Genomic DNA, 16,767 nt, shown 5'->3' on the forward strand with positions numbered 1-16,767 from the left:
GACTATTTGTTAGTATAATACATTACATCAAAAAGGATTAGTTTTCTATTTCTCCCCTAAATCAAAATCACCGTCAGTCATTTGTGAATACTATGGCGTACTGATAGTGTGATAAGCAAAAAAATAATAATACTAAATGACTGAGAGAATATATAATGAAGGTAATCCAGGAAATCCTACAAAATGGCACCAGAAATTATTAGTTGCGCCAAGTTAGAAATAACACAAAGGATTCATTTTGTTAATTTGTCATCCATGTTGCAAAGTAATAATTCAATATGTGGTTTAAAATGAAAGTAGTGTCCATTTTAAATCATTTTATCTAAAGAAAATGGCATTTGATATATTCAAGAACTAATTTTAAAAGATGTTTTAGCATTTAAATTATATTTCTATACGTAGACCATTTCAATGCAAGTGCCAGAATGTAACTTGCTCATTTTGGATATGCAAAAGTTCTTGTTCTTTGTGTCAAGGTAAAAGCAATAACTTTTTTTTTTAAACAGGCCTTTTGGGAACTAAAGGATACTGACAGTTGTATGTTTATTAGTGAAGCTTCACTAACTTTATAACAGTTGAAGAAACTGATAAGCTTATTTTTTTTAAAAGGAAATACATTTTAGAGAAAGTTTTTAAAAAGAGAGTTTAAAAACATGGAGCACAAAACTGGACTGCATTTAAAGAAATTATGTCAGATTCATATACTATCTACTCAGCTTATCTTTTCCTGTCATTATTTTAATATATTGCTTTGAGTTAGACAAAATAGTACAAAGGTTAACTATTTACTTTTAATAAATTGGCATGATATTTTAAAATTATAAGTCCTAGTTATTGAGTACATATTGCATATTAAGTAAGATTGATAGCATTATTAGTGATCCTTATATTTACACTAAAGCAATAGCATCACTTTTTCAAATAGCTATCCTTTTAAGATACCTGAAATGGATTCCGATTTCCATTATTATTGTACTTTAGCTGTAGGGAAAGGAATAATGAAGGATAGCACACATATTCTATAACACAGTTCTTAAAACTTAAAATAAAGAAGTGAGTTGATAAACTAAGAATATTTCAGGAATTCAGTAGGATTTTCCATCTCCTCTAGTGCCACTCTCACCTTTGTTAATTGATAAGCTATCAGGAACTTAACCATATCCCTGAATAAATGGAGGGAGTTGGATTAGCTGGCCTGTAAGGTCCCTTTCAGGTTTAGATCTATGATCCAATAATTTTATGAATAGAATTGCTCAATTATATGTAAATTCTCAAAAAGGATATTTTTAGAAATATGTTATAAATCAAAGACCTGGAATAATGCTAGGTGCATTGCTCCACAAATATTAAGCTACTTTTGGAAAGTAACCAAATTAAAATACAGCTGTTTTACTCTGGATAAAGGAGATTAGCTTTTTCCTAGTCACCTTAGATAATATATGTCAACAATTAGATATTTTTCTTAAAAATATCAAATTGCTGACAACTATATAACCTTATTTTTGCCATTGAACCTATGGTAACCTGTTTTAAGGTTCATAAGGATAATCTGTCAATTCTCAGCAGTGTTAAATACCAACCTAACAAGCAATTATGAGAGATGAAACCTTAAATTTCATTTCTGAAATCAAAGTAAAACTAGAGGTCACATTATAGAGAATCTTTTTTTTTGTTATTCCAGGACACACATACACACACACACACACACACACACACACACACACACACCCCACATTAGAAAACAGAACTATGTGATACATTTGAAAATTTAAGGTATAGTAAAACCTCCTTTGTGCCTGCTTCATTAGCAAAATCATTCATTAAAATGTTTTATTAAATGGTATGCAATTCTTCCATGCATATTCACTCACCCTATACTTAGTATGCAAGTAGTGCAAAAGAGGGTGGGAGAGGAGGGAAGGAGGTGAGACCATTTTCAGAAAGAGGAGGAGTTGAGCAGTCCCAAGGTGGAGCTGTCTCTTGTATTAAATGACACTGGCAGATTAAAGCTCTCTGATGGGGAAGGGCTTAAAGGCTGAGTCAAAAGCCAAGAAGTCTCTTTATTTACGCCTACCTCCCAGCCCTTGGCAATCTGACTAATAACAAACTGAGCTAACAAGAAAGACTAGAAAGAGAGGAAAGAGAACATAGCTGCAGCTTGGATCTAAAGCCTAAGAAAGCAAGAGTGATCAATTCAAGCTCTGTTTAACATCTTGTTTATTTACTGCTTTCGGAAGCTTGCAAATGGTTAACTATATGCAGAAAAAGTCAGCATAGCTGTGAAGTATGCTGTGAATTTTAATTGAGGAAAAAGGGCAACTGCTTCAGGATGGTCTAGCAAACACTTTGCCTGAAAGATTTCCGGTAAAATGTTCTACATTTTCTCTCTTGACCTGGAGTTTTAAATTTGCGATGCTGCAGCTATGTCTGGACTTGCAGAAAAGTGACATGTAAGAAGAAATCACATGGTGGTGGGTTTTGTTTATCTGTTTGATGTGTTTTGCAATTTTAACAAAGAACCTGAATTATTCCAAACTGCTTTTCCAACTGTGCATTTTATTACTGACAGTGTCAGGAGGAGCATCTGCTGTACAGGTAAGGTGAATGTTTCAAGTCGCTTCCAATTAGTTTTGCACCACTCTCAATTTCCTTAATTAACCGATTTGCTGCATTTGTGATATTTGTGTGTAACTTTGCTTTAAATGATGTCAAATTTCCCAGTCTCCGTCACTGGCATTCCTAATACAGTACCAGATGCCTGTGTTCTGAGAGGAGACATTTAGTAAAACAGCTGGCTGTGCAGAATAGTTGGGATAGTGGTAGATTATAGGGTATAGTTGATGTTGTGAGCTGAATGCATGCTTTTTACTGGTAAATATTTCTAAATATCCTTGATTTCAGTATGAGTAAGAATAACAAGCTGGTTTGCTGTTTATTCTCCTGTTTGGAAACATTCTTTTTTTTTTTAATGATATAAACAGAAAGGTATTTAAGATGAGATTCAGTATTATGATTTTTATCAGCTACAATCTACTGTATAATTCCTCACATTTGACTGTTTCTGAAAACAGTGAAAAAAATGTGTTTCCTAGATCTATCTCTTTCTGTCTCTCTGACTCTGTTTCTCTGTCTCTGTCTCTCTCTCTCTCTGTCTCTCTCTGTCTCTCCCTCTCTCTCTCTCTCTCTTTCCCTCTCCCTCTCTCCCTCTCCTTTTAAACTAAGACTTTGCAGAACATAATTTCTATAAGATGTAAAGCAAAATGTGGAATGAACATCTGGAAATTATCTCCTGTTTTCCTAAAGTACTTTGCCTCACGGAATGGTTCATTACATTTCCTGCTATTGCATATAAAGGCTTGTGTGGGGGTGGGGAGGTGGGGGTCATTGTTTGTTATTTTGAGTGAATCACAACTTGTAGACTGAACTACATGTTGCTTGTTAAAAAGACAAAAAGTGTACTGAATATTTTCCTCATGTTTCTGAAGGACTCAGAAACATTTCAGAGTTCAAAGCAACTCTAACAATATGTTGGATTTTCTATAAATAGAGAATAAAAAAAATGTGTTTTTTCTCCTTTCTGAGCTATGGAAATAAGAATTGCTAGCACTTTAAAAAATAGGTAATTTGTACTCCCATCAAATTTCAACCATTAAATTTTTGGATTCTAGGCTGTACTTCTAGGGTGGAGGTTATTTTGTGTGATTTTTTTATTATAAAGTTCTATTTCTCATATGAATATGTCATTGTTCAAATGGACAGGTAAAACAACAATAAATTAGTGACTACAATAATATCCATGTGTGTTTGTGTGTGTGTGTGTGTGTAATATTTCCCATTTTAGTTTACAGATAGTGTTATAAGCAACATTTCAGGAAAGACAATAACATGAGGTCAAACCAGTGTTTAACATTGCCAAATGATTAGTCTATAGTGTTTCAAGACTTCTGCAATCTGCAGATTTAAAAAAAAAAGGTTCTGTCAAAACACTTAAATCTCCTTTAATGAAATTGCATGTGTAGTGTTGTTATTCTGAATTAATTTTCATTGTCAGTTTACCAAATCCCTCATATTCAAATCATATTCTCAAATGCTCCTATTCCAGTACAGTTAGTTTCACAGTTTATTGTAAAAAGTCTTTAAGCTCTTAATAAGGAAGCACATTATCTGGTTAATTATGTGATGATATTCAGCACCCTCTAGCCTGTTTCAAAACTATGCTCAGGGAGGTCAACTGGCATTTGCTAGTAGGTTATTTGAGAAGCAGCTTATGTTTTATGTGCCTTTAGTATAATAAACTATAGCATGGGTTGTACTTTTAAGTTCAGTGTTTCTTTTTGAAGGCTTTGTAATAATAGATTATAAATAGACTCATGGTTTCATTATAAAGCATAAAAAAACTGCTCTCTCTGTTTGAAATTTGATCATCTTAATTTAAAGTATGCTTTATGTAAAACCTGCATGTGAGCTCTCTAGCACATGTCCCAGTAATGTTATGCTATCTCAAAGTGCCTTGCACAGTGAAAACCTAAATATAAAGTTGCTTATCAGTAATCTGGCTATGATTTGGCAATGGTCAGTGATAGCATTTCCCTAAGTTTTAGCTTTACTGATTTCTTGTCTTAGTGACTTAGAAACTTTTTTTCCCCAAGTCTCTGCAGACTTAAACAGAAGTTTGGGGCACTCTTGACACTATATTCAGCCAATCTATTGGAACAACAAATTTTAATAGCTAGATCAGAAGTTCAGGATTAGGAAGTAAAGAATTCTTCTTTCAAATTTCATTTTCTTGCATTTCTCTGCATTTCTTTCTGGACTGGCTAAGACCTATATTTTACTTATGTTTTAAGTCTATAACTTAACATGCTTTGAATAGGAAGACATCAGTATAACCCCAAAACATATACAACTCAAACATATCAAGTACATGAATCTTTTTATTCAGTTATATATTTTAGTATATTTCAGACCCGTATTTTACTAATGTTAGCTTTAAAAGCATGATGAGGATTTTATATAAAAGATGATATCAGTTTCTTTGAATGTATTCTTTATGTAAATTTTATAAGATGGGGATGGTAGAATTAATAGGTCAGATCTTAACCACTCATTTCCTAACAAAAAGTATGTTCTTTAGCAAATCCTTAAACTTCTCATAGAAAGAATATTTTAACATTCAACTCAGCAAATAACAGTTGAAAATGTACAAGAGAAGGTGCCTTTCACTACCCACACTGAAGTCCCATGCTATTCAATTTTTATTTTGCAGAATCAGAACTCACTAGACAACAACATGAAGCTTTGGATTCATCTGCTATATTCAGCTTTGATTGCCTCAGCTTCTATACAGCCTCCGCCTGCCTTGTCACCAGTAAGAGGATCTTGTGATTCTCTGTGCTCATGTGAGGAAAAGGATGGTTTACTGCTTATAAACTGTGAAGAAAGAGGTATCAAGACGTTATCCCAAATAAATGTGCCACCATCAAGACCCTTCCATCTATTTTTATTAAATAATGGATTGATTACATTACACACAAATGACTTTTCTGGACTTACCAATGCCATCTTAATACATCTTGGATTTAATAATATTGTGGATATTGAGCCTGGTGCATTTAATGGCCTTGGCCTTCTGAAGCAGCTTCATATTAATCATAATTCTTTAGAAATTCTGAAAGAGGACACTTTCCATGGCCTTGAAAATCTGGAATTCCTTCAAGCAGATAACAATTTCATCACAGTGATTGAACCAAGTGCCTTTAGCAAGCTCCAGAGACTAAAAGTCTTAATTTTAAATGATAATGCCATTGAGTTTCTTCCCCCAAACATATTTCGCTTTGTCCCATTGACCCATCTGGACCTCCGTGGGAATCAGTTACAAACATTGCCATATGTTGGGTTTTTGGAACACATTGGCAGGATATTGGACCTTCAGCTGGAAGATAACAAATGGGTCTGCAACTGTGACTTATTGCAGTTAAAGACATGGTTGGAAAATATGCCTCCCCAGTCTATCATTGGTGATGTTGTCTGCAATAGTCCTCCATTTGTCAAAGGAAGTGTTCTTAGTAGATTGAAAAGGGAATCTATCTGTCCCACTCCTCCAGTCCATGAAGAATATGAGGATCCTTCAGGGTCATTACACCTAGTAGTGACATCTTCTATAAATGATGGTCATATATCAACCAAGACAACATCTATTTCAAAAAGTCCCACTAAGGTACCAGGTTTAGTACCTCATGCTACCAAGTCATCCACTCCACTTCCAGTACCTTATTGTCCAGTTCCTTGTAACTGCAAAGTTCTTTCCCCATCTGGACTTCTAATTCATTGCCAGGAACGAAATATCGAAAGTTTATCTGATTTAAAGCCTCCTCCCCAAAATCCTAAAAAACTTATTTTAGCAGGCAACATTATTCAAACGCTAATGAAATCTGACCTGGTAGAATATTCCACTTTGGAAATGCTTCACTTAGGAAACAACCGGATTGAGGTTCTTGAGGAAGGGTCATTCATGAACTTTACTAGACTGCAAAAGCTCTATCTAAATGGTAACCATCTGACCAAATTAAACCGAGGCTTATTCCTTGGGCTCCAGAATCTTGAGTACCTATACCTTGAATATAATGCTATCAAGGAAATATTACCTGGAACTTTTAATATAATGCCAAAACTTAAGGTCCTCTATTTGAATAACAATCTACTCCAAGCTTTACCACCTCATATTTTTTCAGGAGTTCCCTTAACCAGGATAAACCTCAAAACAAACCAGTTTACACATTTACCTGTGAGTAATGTCTTGGATGAACTGGATTTGTTGATCCAGATTGAGCTTGAGGATAATCCCTGGGATTGCTCATGTGATTTAGTTGGGTTACAGCAGTGGATACAAAAGCTAAGCAAAGATGTAGTGACTGATGACATTCTCTGTACATCCCCAGGACATTTAGATAAAAAAGAATTAAAGTCATTGAATAGTGAACTTTTGTGCCCAGGCCTAATTAATAGCCCATCCCAGCCAACCCATTCTAGTTTTATAATTGTCACCACTCCTACAACCACAACCAATACTGCGGATACCATTTTGAGATCACTTACAGATGCGGTTCCACTTTCTGTTTTAATCTTAGGCCTGCTCATTGTGTTTATAACCATTGTGTTCTGTGCTGCAGGAATAGTAGTTCTTATTCTCCACCGCAGGAGAAGGTGCAAAAAGAAACAAGCTGATGAGCAAATGAGGGACAGCAGTCCTGTACACCTCCAGTATAGCATGTATGGTCATAAGATGACACATCACACAACTGAAAGGCCTAGCGCATCAATGTATGAGCAGCATATGGTGAGCCCAATGGTTCATGTCTACCGAAGCCCATCTTTCAGCCCCAAACGTCTAGAACAAGAGGAGGAGAAAAATGACAGAGATGGAAATGACTCAAAACATCTCCAGAGAAGTCTTCTAGAAAGGGAAAACAATTCACCCCTCACAGGTTCAAATGTAAAATACAAAGCCACAGATCAATCAGCAGAATTTCTATCCTTCCAGGATGCCAGTTCCTTATATAGAAACATTCTGGAGAAAGAACGGGAACTTCAGCAACTGGGGATCACAGAGTACCTGAGGAAAAATATTGCCCAGCTCCAGCCTGAGATAGAGGTGCATTATCCTGGAACACATGAGGAGCTAAAATTAATGGAGACATTAATGTACTCCAGACCAAGGAAGGTGTTAGTGGAACAGACGAAAAATGAGTATTTTGAGCTCAAAGCTAACTTACATGCTGAACCTGACTACTTAGAAGTCCTGGAACAGCAAACATAAGACTACACTTTGGGGGTTTGGGCAGGAATGCTGATTCTGTCTAAAGTCAGAACGTTGTAAATAAAAGTGCCTTAAAATAGTGTATTATAAATCATAACTTAAGCACAGCAGTAGTCCTGAGATGGAGGGGTGTGGGCAGAAAAATATAACGAAACTCAGGGATCACTGGGAGAAGCCATTGCATTGTTTTCAGGTCCCAAATGAAATCAAAACTTGTATGTAATTACTCATGCAAGGAAGATGATCATAGTTCTCTAGATTTTTTTTTAAATGGGCAATCCTCTTACATACATAATTTGGGAATTAAACATTTTATGTTTAAATCTTATTCCCAATGATTTATTTAATAAGAATTGGAATACATCACCTTAAGATATACCTGTACATGCAATTTTAAAGTTAAAAAGTATATTGATTAGAGGTTTAGCATATGCACTACAGGGGTAAACATTGTCTACAACTGTATTTACTTTTCTCATAATAAATGCAAAACTGGAATTTGATTAGTCTAAATAGTGTCATTATAAAAGGAGAGAGTTAGCTATGTATAACTCGAGTGGCATGAAAAATCTGCAATTTGTGGGATCTGTTTATCAAATGCCACTATGAAGGGTCTCAATCATAAAAGACGACCAAAAACAAAATAGAAACACTAAAAGTTTAGAGGAAAGGAACAAAATGTCTTATTTTTCTTCACATAGGGGTTATATACAACTTTGGACAGTCTCATTTTCAATGCTGCTGTAATCTGTTGTATGATCACGTGTTCAGTTTCAATCCTTAATCTCGGACAATTTTGAAGCTACTGAGAATCCACTGTAAATATATTTAGTGCAAGTAAGTTTGGTTTCTTTCACAGCAGTGGCTTCTGTGGTAGGTTTGATTGTTCATGAGAAAACTAATTTCACTATGGTCATCAATTTAAAGGTGTAAAACAAAATAGGGTGTGGGTGGAGATCATTGTTCTTATTTTATTTGTAAAGACTTTTGCCACAAATGAGTAGCAAAAGGCACTTCTGATGGTAAGTTGTACAAAGGACTTAAGATTATGGAGCACTGCAGCTTTATTTTACAAGAAAATATAGCTAGATTTCTATAAACTATTTATTCTGTACAGTTTTGTATATATATTTTTGGTTCACAAAGTAATTATTCTTGGGTGCCTTTCAAGGGAATTGCTCACTATAAATAAAACTAAATTGAAAAAAAAAAGTCTTCTTAAAATTTGCTTTTTTAAAATTCATTCTGATTTGCAACTCAATCAAGTCAGGAGGCCAAAAAGATGCTTCTGTCTGTTGTCATGTACACAGAAGCATCTTGTTCACAGTGTGCAAAAAGGCTATTCAATTTCTGGGCATGATTGACACCGTGCCAAACTGAAAATCTGACCAGAATTTCCCCCCTTCAGTAAATCCTTTCACATGTAATATGCATTTTGGTCGTTTCTATTTTCTCACTTCTGATTGTCGAATCAGTCATGCAATAGCATTTTGTACAATAAAACAAGTATCAATGTTAACTACTAACAGAGAGAGGCAGGGCTCTTTTCTTGGAAGCAGTCAATTTCTGTTTCCTACTAAGCATACAGGTCAATGCATAATGGGTTAAAGGGACAGTTTTGTTGAAATGCATCAGTTGTTTGAATTGCTTACCGATGTTTTACTTATTACTGTATATGCTGTGAAATGTTTGACTCTCAAGACTCAATAGACCACATTAGCCACACAATTTAGCTATTTCTTAGACTTCAGCTGAAAAGTAATCATGATAATAACAGCCAGCAAGCATCTGAATAAGATGCAATGTGTGATGGCTAATTAAGAATCTATCATAAAATCATTTCCCCACATTGCTTTAATGAATCATAGCATGTTGACAGAGAAAATAATATAGTCAAGTTTTGGAAATTTATGTTTTAAAAGTGTCATTAATCAGCATACTTATAGCTATTAAGAAGTAGAACAATATACCTCTTTTACTTAATCACATGTTTGTTTGTTTTTATGTTAATTATTTTCAAAGGTTAGGCCAGAACAAATGTAGTGGGAAACTCTTCTGTTTTCATTTATTATTATTATTATTATTTTTTCATTTTTGTAAGAAGAATGCTCTTAAGGTGGAAATGTGTATGGCATATATAATGATGACTATATTTAACAACAAAGACAAGTAAACCCAGCAGGTAATAGTCAACACCCTGCAATAAGGTATCCCTTCCCCTTAATCACCCCCTCTCCCCCAGCTCCCTCTTTTATACATTATAGATTTCAAACAGCAGGACAATGCATATGCAGAACACAGGCTGTTGCATGTTTATTCATCAGCTGAGAGTCTGCCAGTACTTGCTGATTCAAAACAGGTACACAAAGGTACTTAGGAAGATTAATAAAATTTCCTTGCCTGGAGGACCCTTGGAATATATCCATGATGGCAGATAGAGGCATGTCCTCCAGAACATTCTTTTGTTGCTGTTTTTGAGAGTTAGTGGGTTGGAGAAAGAGGGCGTTTGGTGTTTTTAATCTCACTACTCTGTTTATTGGCAACAGTAGCACTATGTTCTCTATCTTATTGACAGTCAGAATTAAATGGCTTTTTATATACATTTATTCTCTGTAAGTGTATGCCAAACACCAAAATCTACTCCACTGATTGGACCCTGTGTGCCTAAGGTTTAACACAGTGTAAAAATGCTTGACAATTTCTATTAAACTTTAAGTCAATGTTTTAAATGTTTTACTCCCAATATTTTGGTTTTGTTTAAAGTACTTTTTCTATGCTCATAGTTTTAGTTAGGAAAAATAGCACTGGGGTGTGTTGGAAGTTATGCTTAATAATACAAGGTATTACTTGCCTTATGGAGGAAAACCAAGCATTTAGTTTCTTCTTCTCCCTCCCCCCTTACCTACTTTCTTCCTCTCCCTCTGGATCCAAAAGAGATTTTGCCATATTCTTCCCGATCATGTATTATAGTAGTTATTTGTACTCATGGCTGATAGACTGAATGAGTAGTTATCAATCTTGACCCAGTGCAACATAAATTGGAATGTTGGCTAGTTCTACTGTATTAATAGTTTGAAATGGAATTTACAGTTTGTATTTTGTATACACTAGACTAGACTGAGATCTGATTCATGGCAGTACTACTGTGCATGTGTGTTGGAGTATGTATGTTTGTGTAGCAGTATAACTAAATCAAATGAAAACTATTTCCTCTTCACTTGAGTAGGATTAGTGCATATAGCCCTAGTATCCATATGTGTGTGTGTGTATTTTATTTGTGTGTGTATGTATATATCACTAAAAATAAGTTACCATATTTAAGATATTCAGTGTAAATCGATAATAATTATGGTGACACAATTAAAGTGAGATTCAACTCTCTTCCATTGTTTCCCATCCTATCCACCCCATTTATTTTTCCTTTTTGTTTTTTAAGCTTTAAAGATCTAGATAAATGATTACCAAAGGACAGCCTAGTTTTCCTCTTAGAACTATGAATACAGTACTTGGAAGGATGAAATCCTTATTTTTTGCTACTCCTTTAGTGAGGGGAAGACCCTACATAAAGCTGCTGAATGCTTTGAACCTGACACTTTCTTAGAGAATGAGACTGCTTCTAAGTTTGTCTTTGTACCAAACTTATTCAAATAAGTCTTTAGATATATAGACATACATACACACCTACATATGTAAATACATACTTATGTAACCTACATGGAGAGTGGATCAATAATTTAAACATATAAACATGAACATGTGTAGTAATATTAAACTTTCATTATAATTTATTTTGTGTTCATCTTCTCATGGTAAGTAATCTTTTCTAGGCATGTATATATATTCGACTTATGAGATTATTTAGTGATATAAACTCAATATTTTTTAAAAGAAAATTTTCACCTCAAATTTAAATTTCTAGTGAAAAATAGCAGGTATTATGAAATAAAAGGATTTTTTTTTCTAAATTAATACAGAGGGATGCTCTCTGTAGGAAGGAAAAAAACTATTGTTATAGTTTAAAAAATACTACTCACTTAAGAAGAATAAGCTAAATTTTGAATTTCCTGTTAATTGGAAAAGGTTTTGTCAGTGAACTTGTGGATTTCTGTTTGTTTGTTTTCCCTACAGAGTACTTTTCCGTAAAGACAAGACTGCTTACAGTTCTCTTTTGTTGAGAAGTTGGGAGTATCATGGCAAGGACAAGCCTGAATTATAGGAGAAGAGGCAAGTACAACACTTTCTCAGGACCATTGGCTATATATCTAGGCAGCCACATTGAAAATGACCTCATCGAAGAAGAATGGACAAGTTGGGGGTTTGAGGGTGGGGGTGGGTGGCACAACAGTAATCCTTTTTGCAGTTTCAGTTCAGTATATCCTGTAAGATAGAAATATCCTTGAATATTTCCTGAGGGTTACGGCCATAGCTTTTATCCTTTCTTGGTGCCAATAGTAATCAATATTAGGTCTTTCCAATTCTGAAACAGAAATGGAACATATTTTTAACTTAGATTCAGGAAGTTAATTATTAGATAGAATGAAAATAGTTTACATTTGCTTTTCCTTCTTGTCTGTAAACAGTCAACTTGGGCTTTTTTTCCCCTCATCTTTTAAACACACCAGAGAAAGTTTATGACATCCAAGTTGACAGAATCCAGATAATATTAAAATAGATGGGATAAGAGAAAATACCAGATGCTGTTTCATCTCCTAGATGATTTTGAAAGAATAGTACGAGAAACAAGTTCTGTTCAAAAATTAATTTCTATATGATTAGTCACTGAAGAAAAATCGCAATTCATTTTTTAATTCAAGTATTTAGGTTGTTCTCTTACATGGTTGCTTTTAAATGTGTAGAATTTTTAATATATTGTTTCATTTCAAAGTTTTGAAAGAACTGAAACTGAAAAAGGGAGGAGGTACACATATACCTAGAAATAATTGATTTTAAATTTAATTGTCAAGTTCTGCAATTGAGTGCATTACTTCTTGAAAGTATCTTGTGAAAACATGTTAACATTTAGAAAATAAGGTGCTACTCATTACATATTATTTGCTTAAAATCTCAAATACCAATTCATTGCCTTGAGGAATGTATTGATTATTTGGAAGTGAATTAACCCTGAGCTTAAACCTATGGAATAATTATTCACTGTGGCCTAAACAATCAAACAAGAACTACTTTTTACTGCCTACTTTGTGCTTGACATTGTTCAGGAATATATAATAGCACTATGTGATATATAAAGACATATGAGATAGGGTTTCTACCTTTATGGCACTCCCAAACTCATTGGAAGGCAAGATAAATAATCCTTAGAATTTAAATAAGAGCATGAGACTGTGAATGGGACTAGTGCCAAACATATTATAAAGAAAGATCAAGTATTACATGAATCCAGAGATCTAATCCTAACATTTCCCCATTTAAGAAAAATACTCTGAAGATAAATGTTCTCATGTTTAAGCTTTCAGAATACTAAGATGCCATGTTGTATACTTGCTTCTTGCTCTTCTTAAAGAAATGCCAACAAAACATATGAATAGATTTCAACTGGAACAGAGCACAACAAGCAACATTCCTTTATACGAGCAAATGTACATTCTATTCCCACTGAAGAAATCTACATGCTATATATACCCTGCCACTATCCTTGTTTATCTACCCATACTCAAATGAAGCCTTCGCAGTAGTATTAATTGATTGGTTCCTTGGACTCAGTCAAACAACAGAAATGATTAAGTCAATTCAATACAATTAGATATGTCTTGTATTTTCATTAAACCATTTTATACAAAAAGTTGAGACAGTAGTCACCTCACAATTACAACTGTAAAAAGAATAATTCCCAAAATGTAAGATTGAAATATCTAAAAGTATAATGAATGGGGAAGCAGCTAGGTGGAGCAATAGATAGAGTGACAGGCCTAGAGTCAGGTAAGTTCAAAACTGACCTCAGATACTTACTAGCAATGTGAACCTGTGCAAACTTATCCCTGTTTGCCTCAGTTTCCCCATCTGTAAAAATATCTGGAGAAGGACAGGACAAATCACTTCACTGTCTTTGCCAATAAAATCTCAAATGGGATCACAAAGAGTTGGACATGACCAACAACAATGTATTTTTACTTTGAGAATCAAAAAATTCTATACCAATTTGTAAATACTAAATTTCCCAAATATGTTTTATTAGGAATTCATTGTTTCTATCCAGTATACTACAATCAAATTCTCCATAAAAAAAAAGGTCAAAAACTTAAACATACTAAAAGAATGGAAAATAGAATCTAGTGTTCTAGATTTGTGATTTTGTATAGATAATAATTCATTATACCACCTGTGTTTATCAATGTTACAAATTTATGGATTATTATAGGAAAACATTTTAATTTATTCTCTTCTCTATTGCAATTCAAAAAGCTTAGCTACAGTACTTCATGTTTAATTTAAAATTGGCTAATTGTATTTTGTTTTTTACTTCTTAAGTAATAATTATGTACTAATAAGAAAATATCATTAATGGAAAAAATTATTGGGATATGTTCAGTATTATAGTAAGCTTTTCATTGTTTCCTCTTTCGTAATATAATCCATTTATCTCTTCCCTTTTAATTCTTAATTGCTCTAAAGATTGCTTCATTTTTCTGTGTTACACATTCTTCTATTGGCATACAAGTTATAGTAAGTTTAACTATGGATAATATATAGGATGCTCAAGGAATAAATCCAGGTTGTCATAGGACATTCTCAAATCTGTGCAGATTACCAGGACTAGGTAAGAGTTCTTCCAAACTAAAAGACAACTTTAAGGTAAATAGCCAAGTGTTATCACTCAGAGCAAAATCTTTATTGAGATGTAAATGTTACTGGCTTTGTTGTTTACACTGGTTAATCAGAGTAATCAGATAAGTTAAAAATCTGTGCTTAAGTTTAATCAGTACAAATAGGGCCAGTGGCATCTCAAATTTCATATGTATTTTTTTTTCATGGAAAAAACAGTTAAGGTTCTACAGACAATTTGTGTGTATTGTCTAGTTCCTATGCATGTCTTTATGCCATTGTTATTGGCATGAATCACTAGCTCTACCGCTCTTGAAATTTGAAAAGTCTGAATTCCTTAAAATGTATGTATATATTTATATATAGATAGATATACTTATATATTTGTATATATGTATATCTTTATATATGTATATGACTTCCTAATTTAGACATGTGAAGTAACAAAAGGCAAAGTGAAAAAAATAATTATTTGAGTTTAATCAATATGGATGGTCAATATAAGTAATTTATACAAATAAAACTTTTTTTAACAGCAAGTTTGATTTTCCTTTCTAAATTTCCTCCTATAGAATTCTCCTGATTTTTCCCTTAATTGTACACTTCAACTTTTGTGTGTGTGTGTGTGTAATTGAAATTGGGATTCCTCTTTATGTATATTTTAATATTATTTCATTACTTTTTGCAATTTGTCATAAATGACATTAAGCTTAAATTGTACAATCAACCTGGTGAACTCCAACTTGGTTTCTTTTCCACCATAGGATGCCATTCAAGCTTTAACCTCGTTATTTTAATTTTTTAAATGAATTTTATTGTTTTTTTTAACTTATCTTTTATTTCATTTGTTTTTGTATCTTTAAAATCCTCACTTTCTGATTCTCCCTGCAAACAACAAATATCCTCCCTTGAAACAAGAACTAGTTACTTTTAACATGTTCCTTAGCTGCTACTAATGAGATGAAATGATCAGGATTCTATATCATCTTTTAATTGATCATATTTACAGTTAATTGATTTTGTCCAGTAACTGCCTAAGTCATGTTTCCTTGTCTCTGAACTTGGTTCAGAAATTCAGCTGACCTGTACTGAGTTATGTTTAGAAATTCAGTTCTCCTGCTAATCACTATTCTATTCTTGCCTCAAGGAAATCCTTGAGGGACAAAAGTGGACACCAGGGATTCTGGTCTAACATCTTTATACTATCAAGTCATCCTTTAAGGATGTCTGTTTTGCTATCCAAAGAAGTCTGGTCCACTTTCTCCAGCATTACTGGTGTACTCAAACAATGAACAATTCTTAGTCACATGAAGGAAGGAAGGGATTCCTGCTAACACGTTATTCCCAATTTCCAACCATCATATTGGTTTTGTCATTTATGATGTCAAGCTCTTTTAACTAACCATAACTTGTTCCCCTTAAAGTTCTGTTCTTTGTTCTGTACTCCCCATTATAAAGGAGAGTTGTGCCTGTCATTCAGGGTCTTAGTTTTACTGAGGAAGCTGAGATCTTATTTATTGGTAAGTTTGTGCTTGACTAATAAATCGATCATGCTCAGAACTTTGTGCCTCAATTTACCTTATTTTAACTGTTACAAAAATCCACTGTCTGCCTCGTTATTTTTTAAAACAACTGCACACCCTGTACCCACTTGTCAGACCAACATGTCTATAATGCTCAAATTCCAGGTTATTCTAAATAAATTTGGGCAATATAATAACTATAATTTTTTAAATAGCAGTGTCCTGATGTCATCTACTTTTTTTTTCATTTTATACGTGAGGATATTGAGAGCTATAGTGGGAGTTTGTTTGTTTTGATACCCTCTCGACTCTTTTGCTTCAACCTTTCTTCTTGTCCTGCCCCCAGTTAACCAATCATTGGCAACAAAATCTTTTCTGTATATACCATTTACGCATTTCCAGAGTTCCCTCTGCTCCATAATTCTTTTTTTTTTCTATCAGATTCTGTATGGTAAAGTGTAAAGAATGCTAGATTTATTATAATTATACCTTTGTTAAGTTACAGGCCTGGTTCCAACAAATTACTGCCATATGATCACCAATAAATTGCTCACTAACAAATTGTGACTTAGTTTCTTCTGCTTTAAAATAGGATTACTGATACTTGCAGTATCTACCTCACAGCCTTGTTGTGAGGAAGACGATTGT

The 16,767-nt window shown here is 33.8% G+C and overlaps 1 protein-coding gene across 4 annotated transcripts; it reads left to right on the forward strand.

Annotated features, from left to right (window-relative positions):
* The first annotated feature begins 2,032 nt into the window (after positions 1-2,032).
* Positions 2,033-9,794, forward strand: SLITRK6 (SLIT and NTRK like family member 6). 4 transcript variants are annotated; one of them, XM_027855671.1, is made up of 2 exons: positions 2,033-2,595; positions 5,267-9,794. In XM_027855671.1, exons 1-2 carry the CDS (start codon positions 2,494-2,496, stop codon positions 7,814-7,816), a joined length of 2,652 nt encoding a protein of 883 aa, XP_027711472.1. In that variant the 5' UTR covers positions 2,033-2,493; the 3' UTR covers positions 7,817-9,794. The 4 variants fall into 4 exon arrangements, with proteins under 4 accessions (XP_027711472.1, XP_027711473.1, XP_027711474.1 ...); XM_027855672.1 differs by having other exon boundaries at positions 2,033-2,471; XM_027855673.1 differs by having other exon boundaries at positions 2,033-2,450.
* Positions 9,795-16,767: the final 6,973 nt, after the last annotated feature.

The sequence above is a fragment of the Vombatus ursinus genome, unplaced genomic scaffold, assembly GCF_900497805.2.
Source record: "Vombatus ursinus unplaced genomic scaffold, bare-nosed wombat genome assembly UNPS02011014.1, whole genome shotgun sequence".
Lineage (NCBI taxonomy): Eukaryota > Metazoa > Chordata > Mammalia > Diprotodontia > Vombatidae > Vombatus > Vombatus ursinus.

Coding starts and splice junctions, on each gene's coding strand:
- SLITRK6 (XM_027855671.1), top strand. CDS start 2,494: ATGTGTTTTGCAATTTTAACAAAGAACCTGAATTATTCCAAACTGCTT. Junction 2,596..5,266: donor GAGGAGCATCTGCTGTACAG/GTAAGGTGAATG, acceptor TTTATTTTGCAG/AATCAGAACTCACTAGACAA.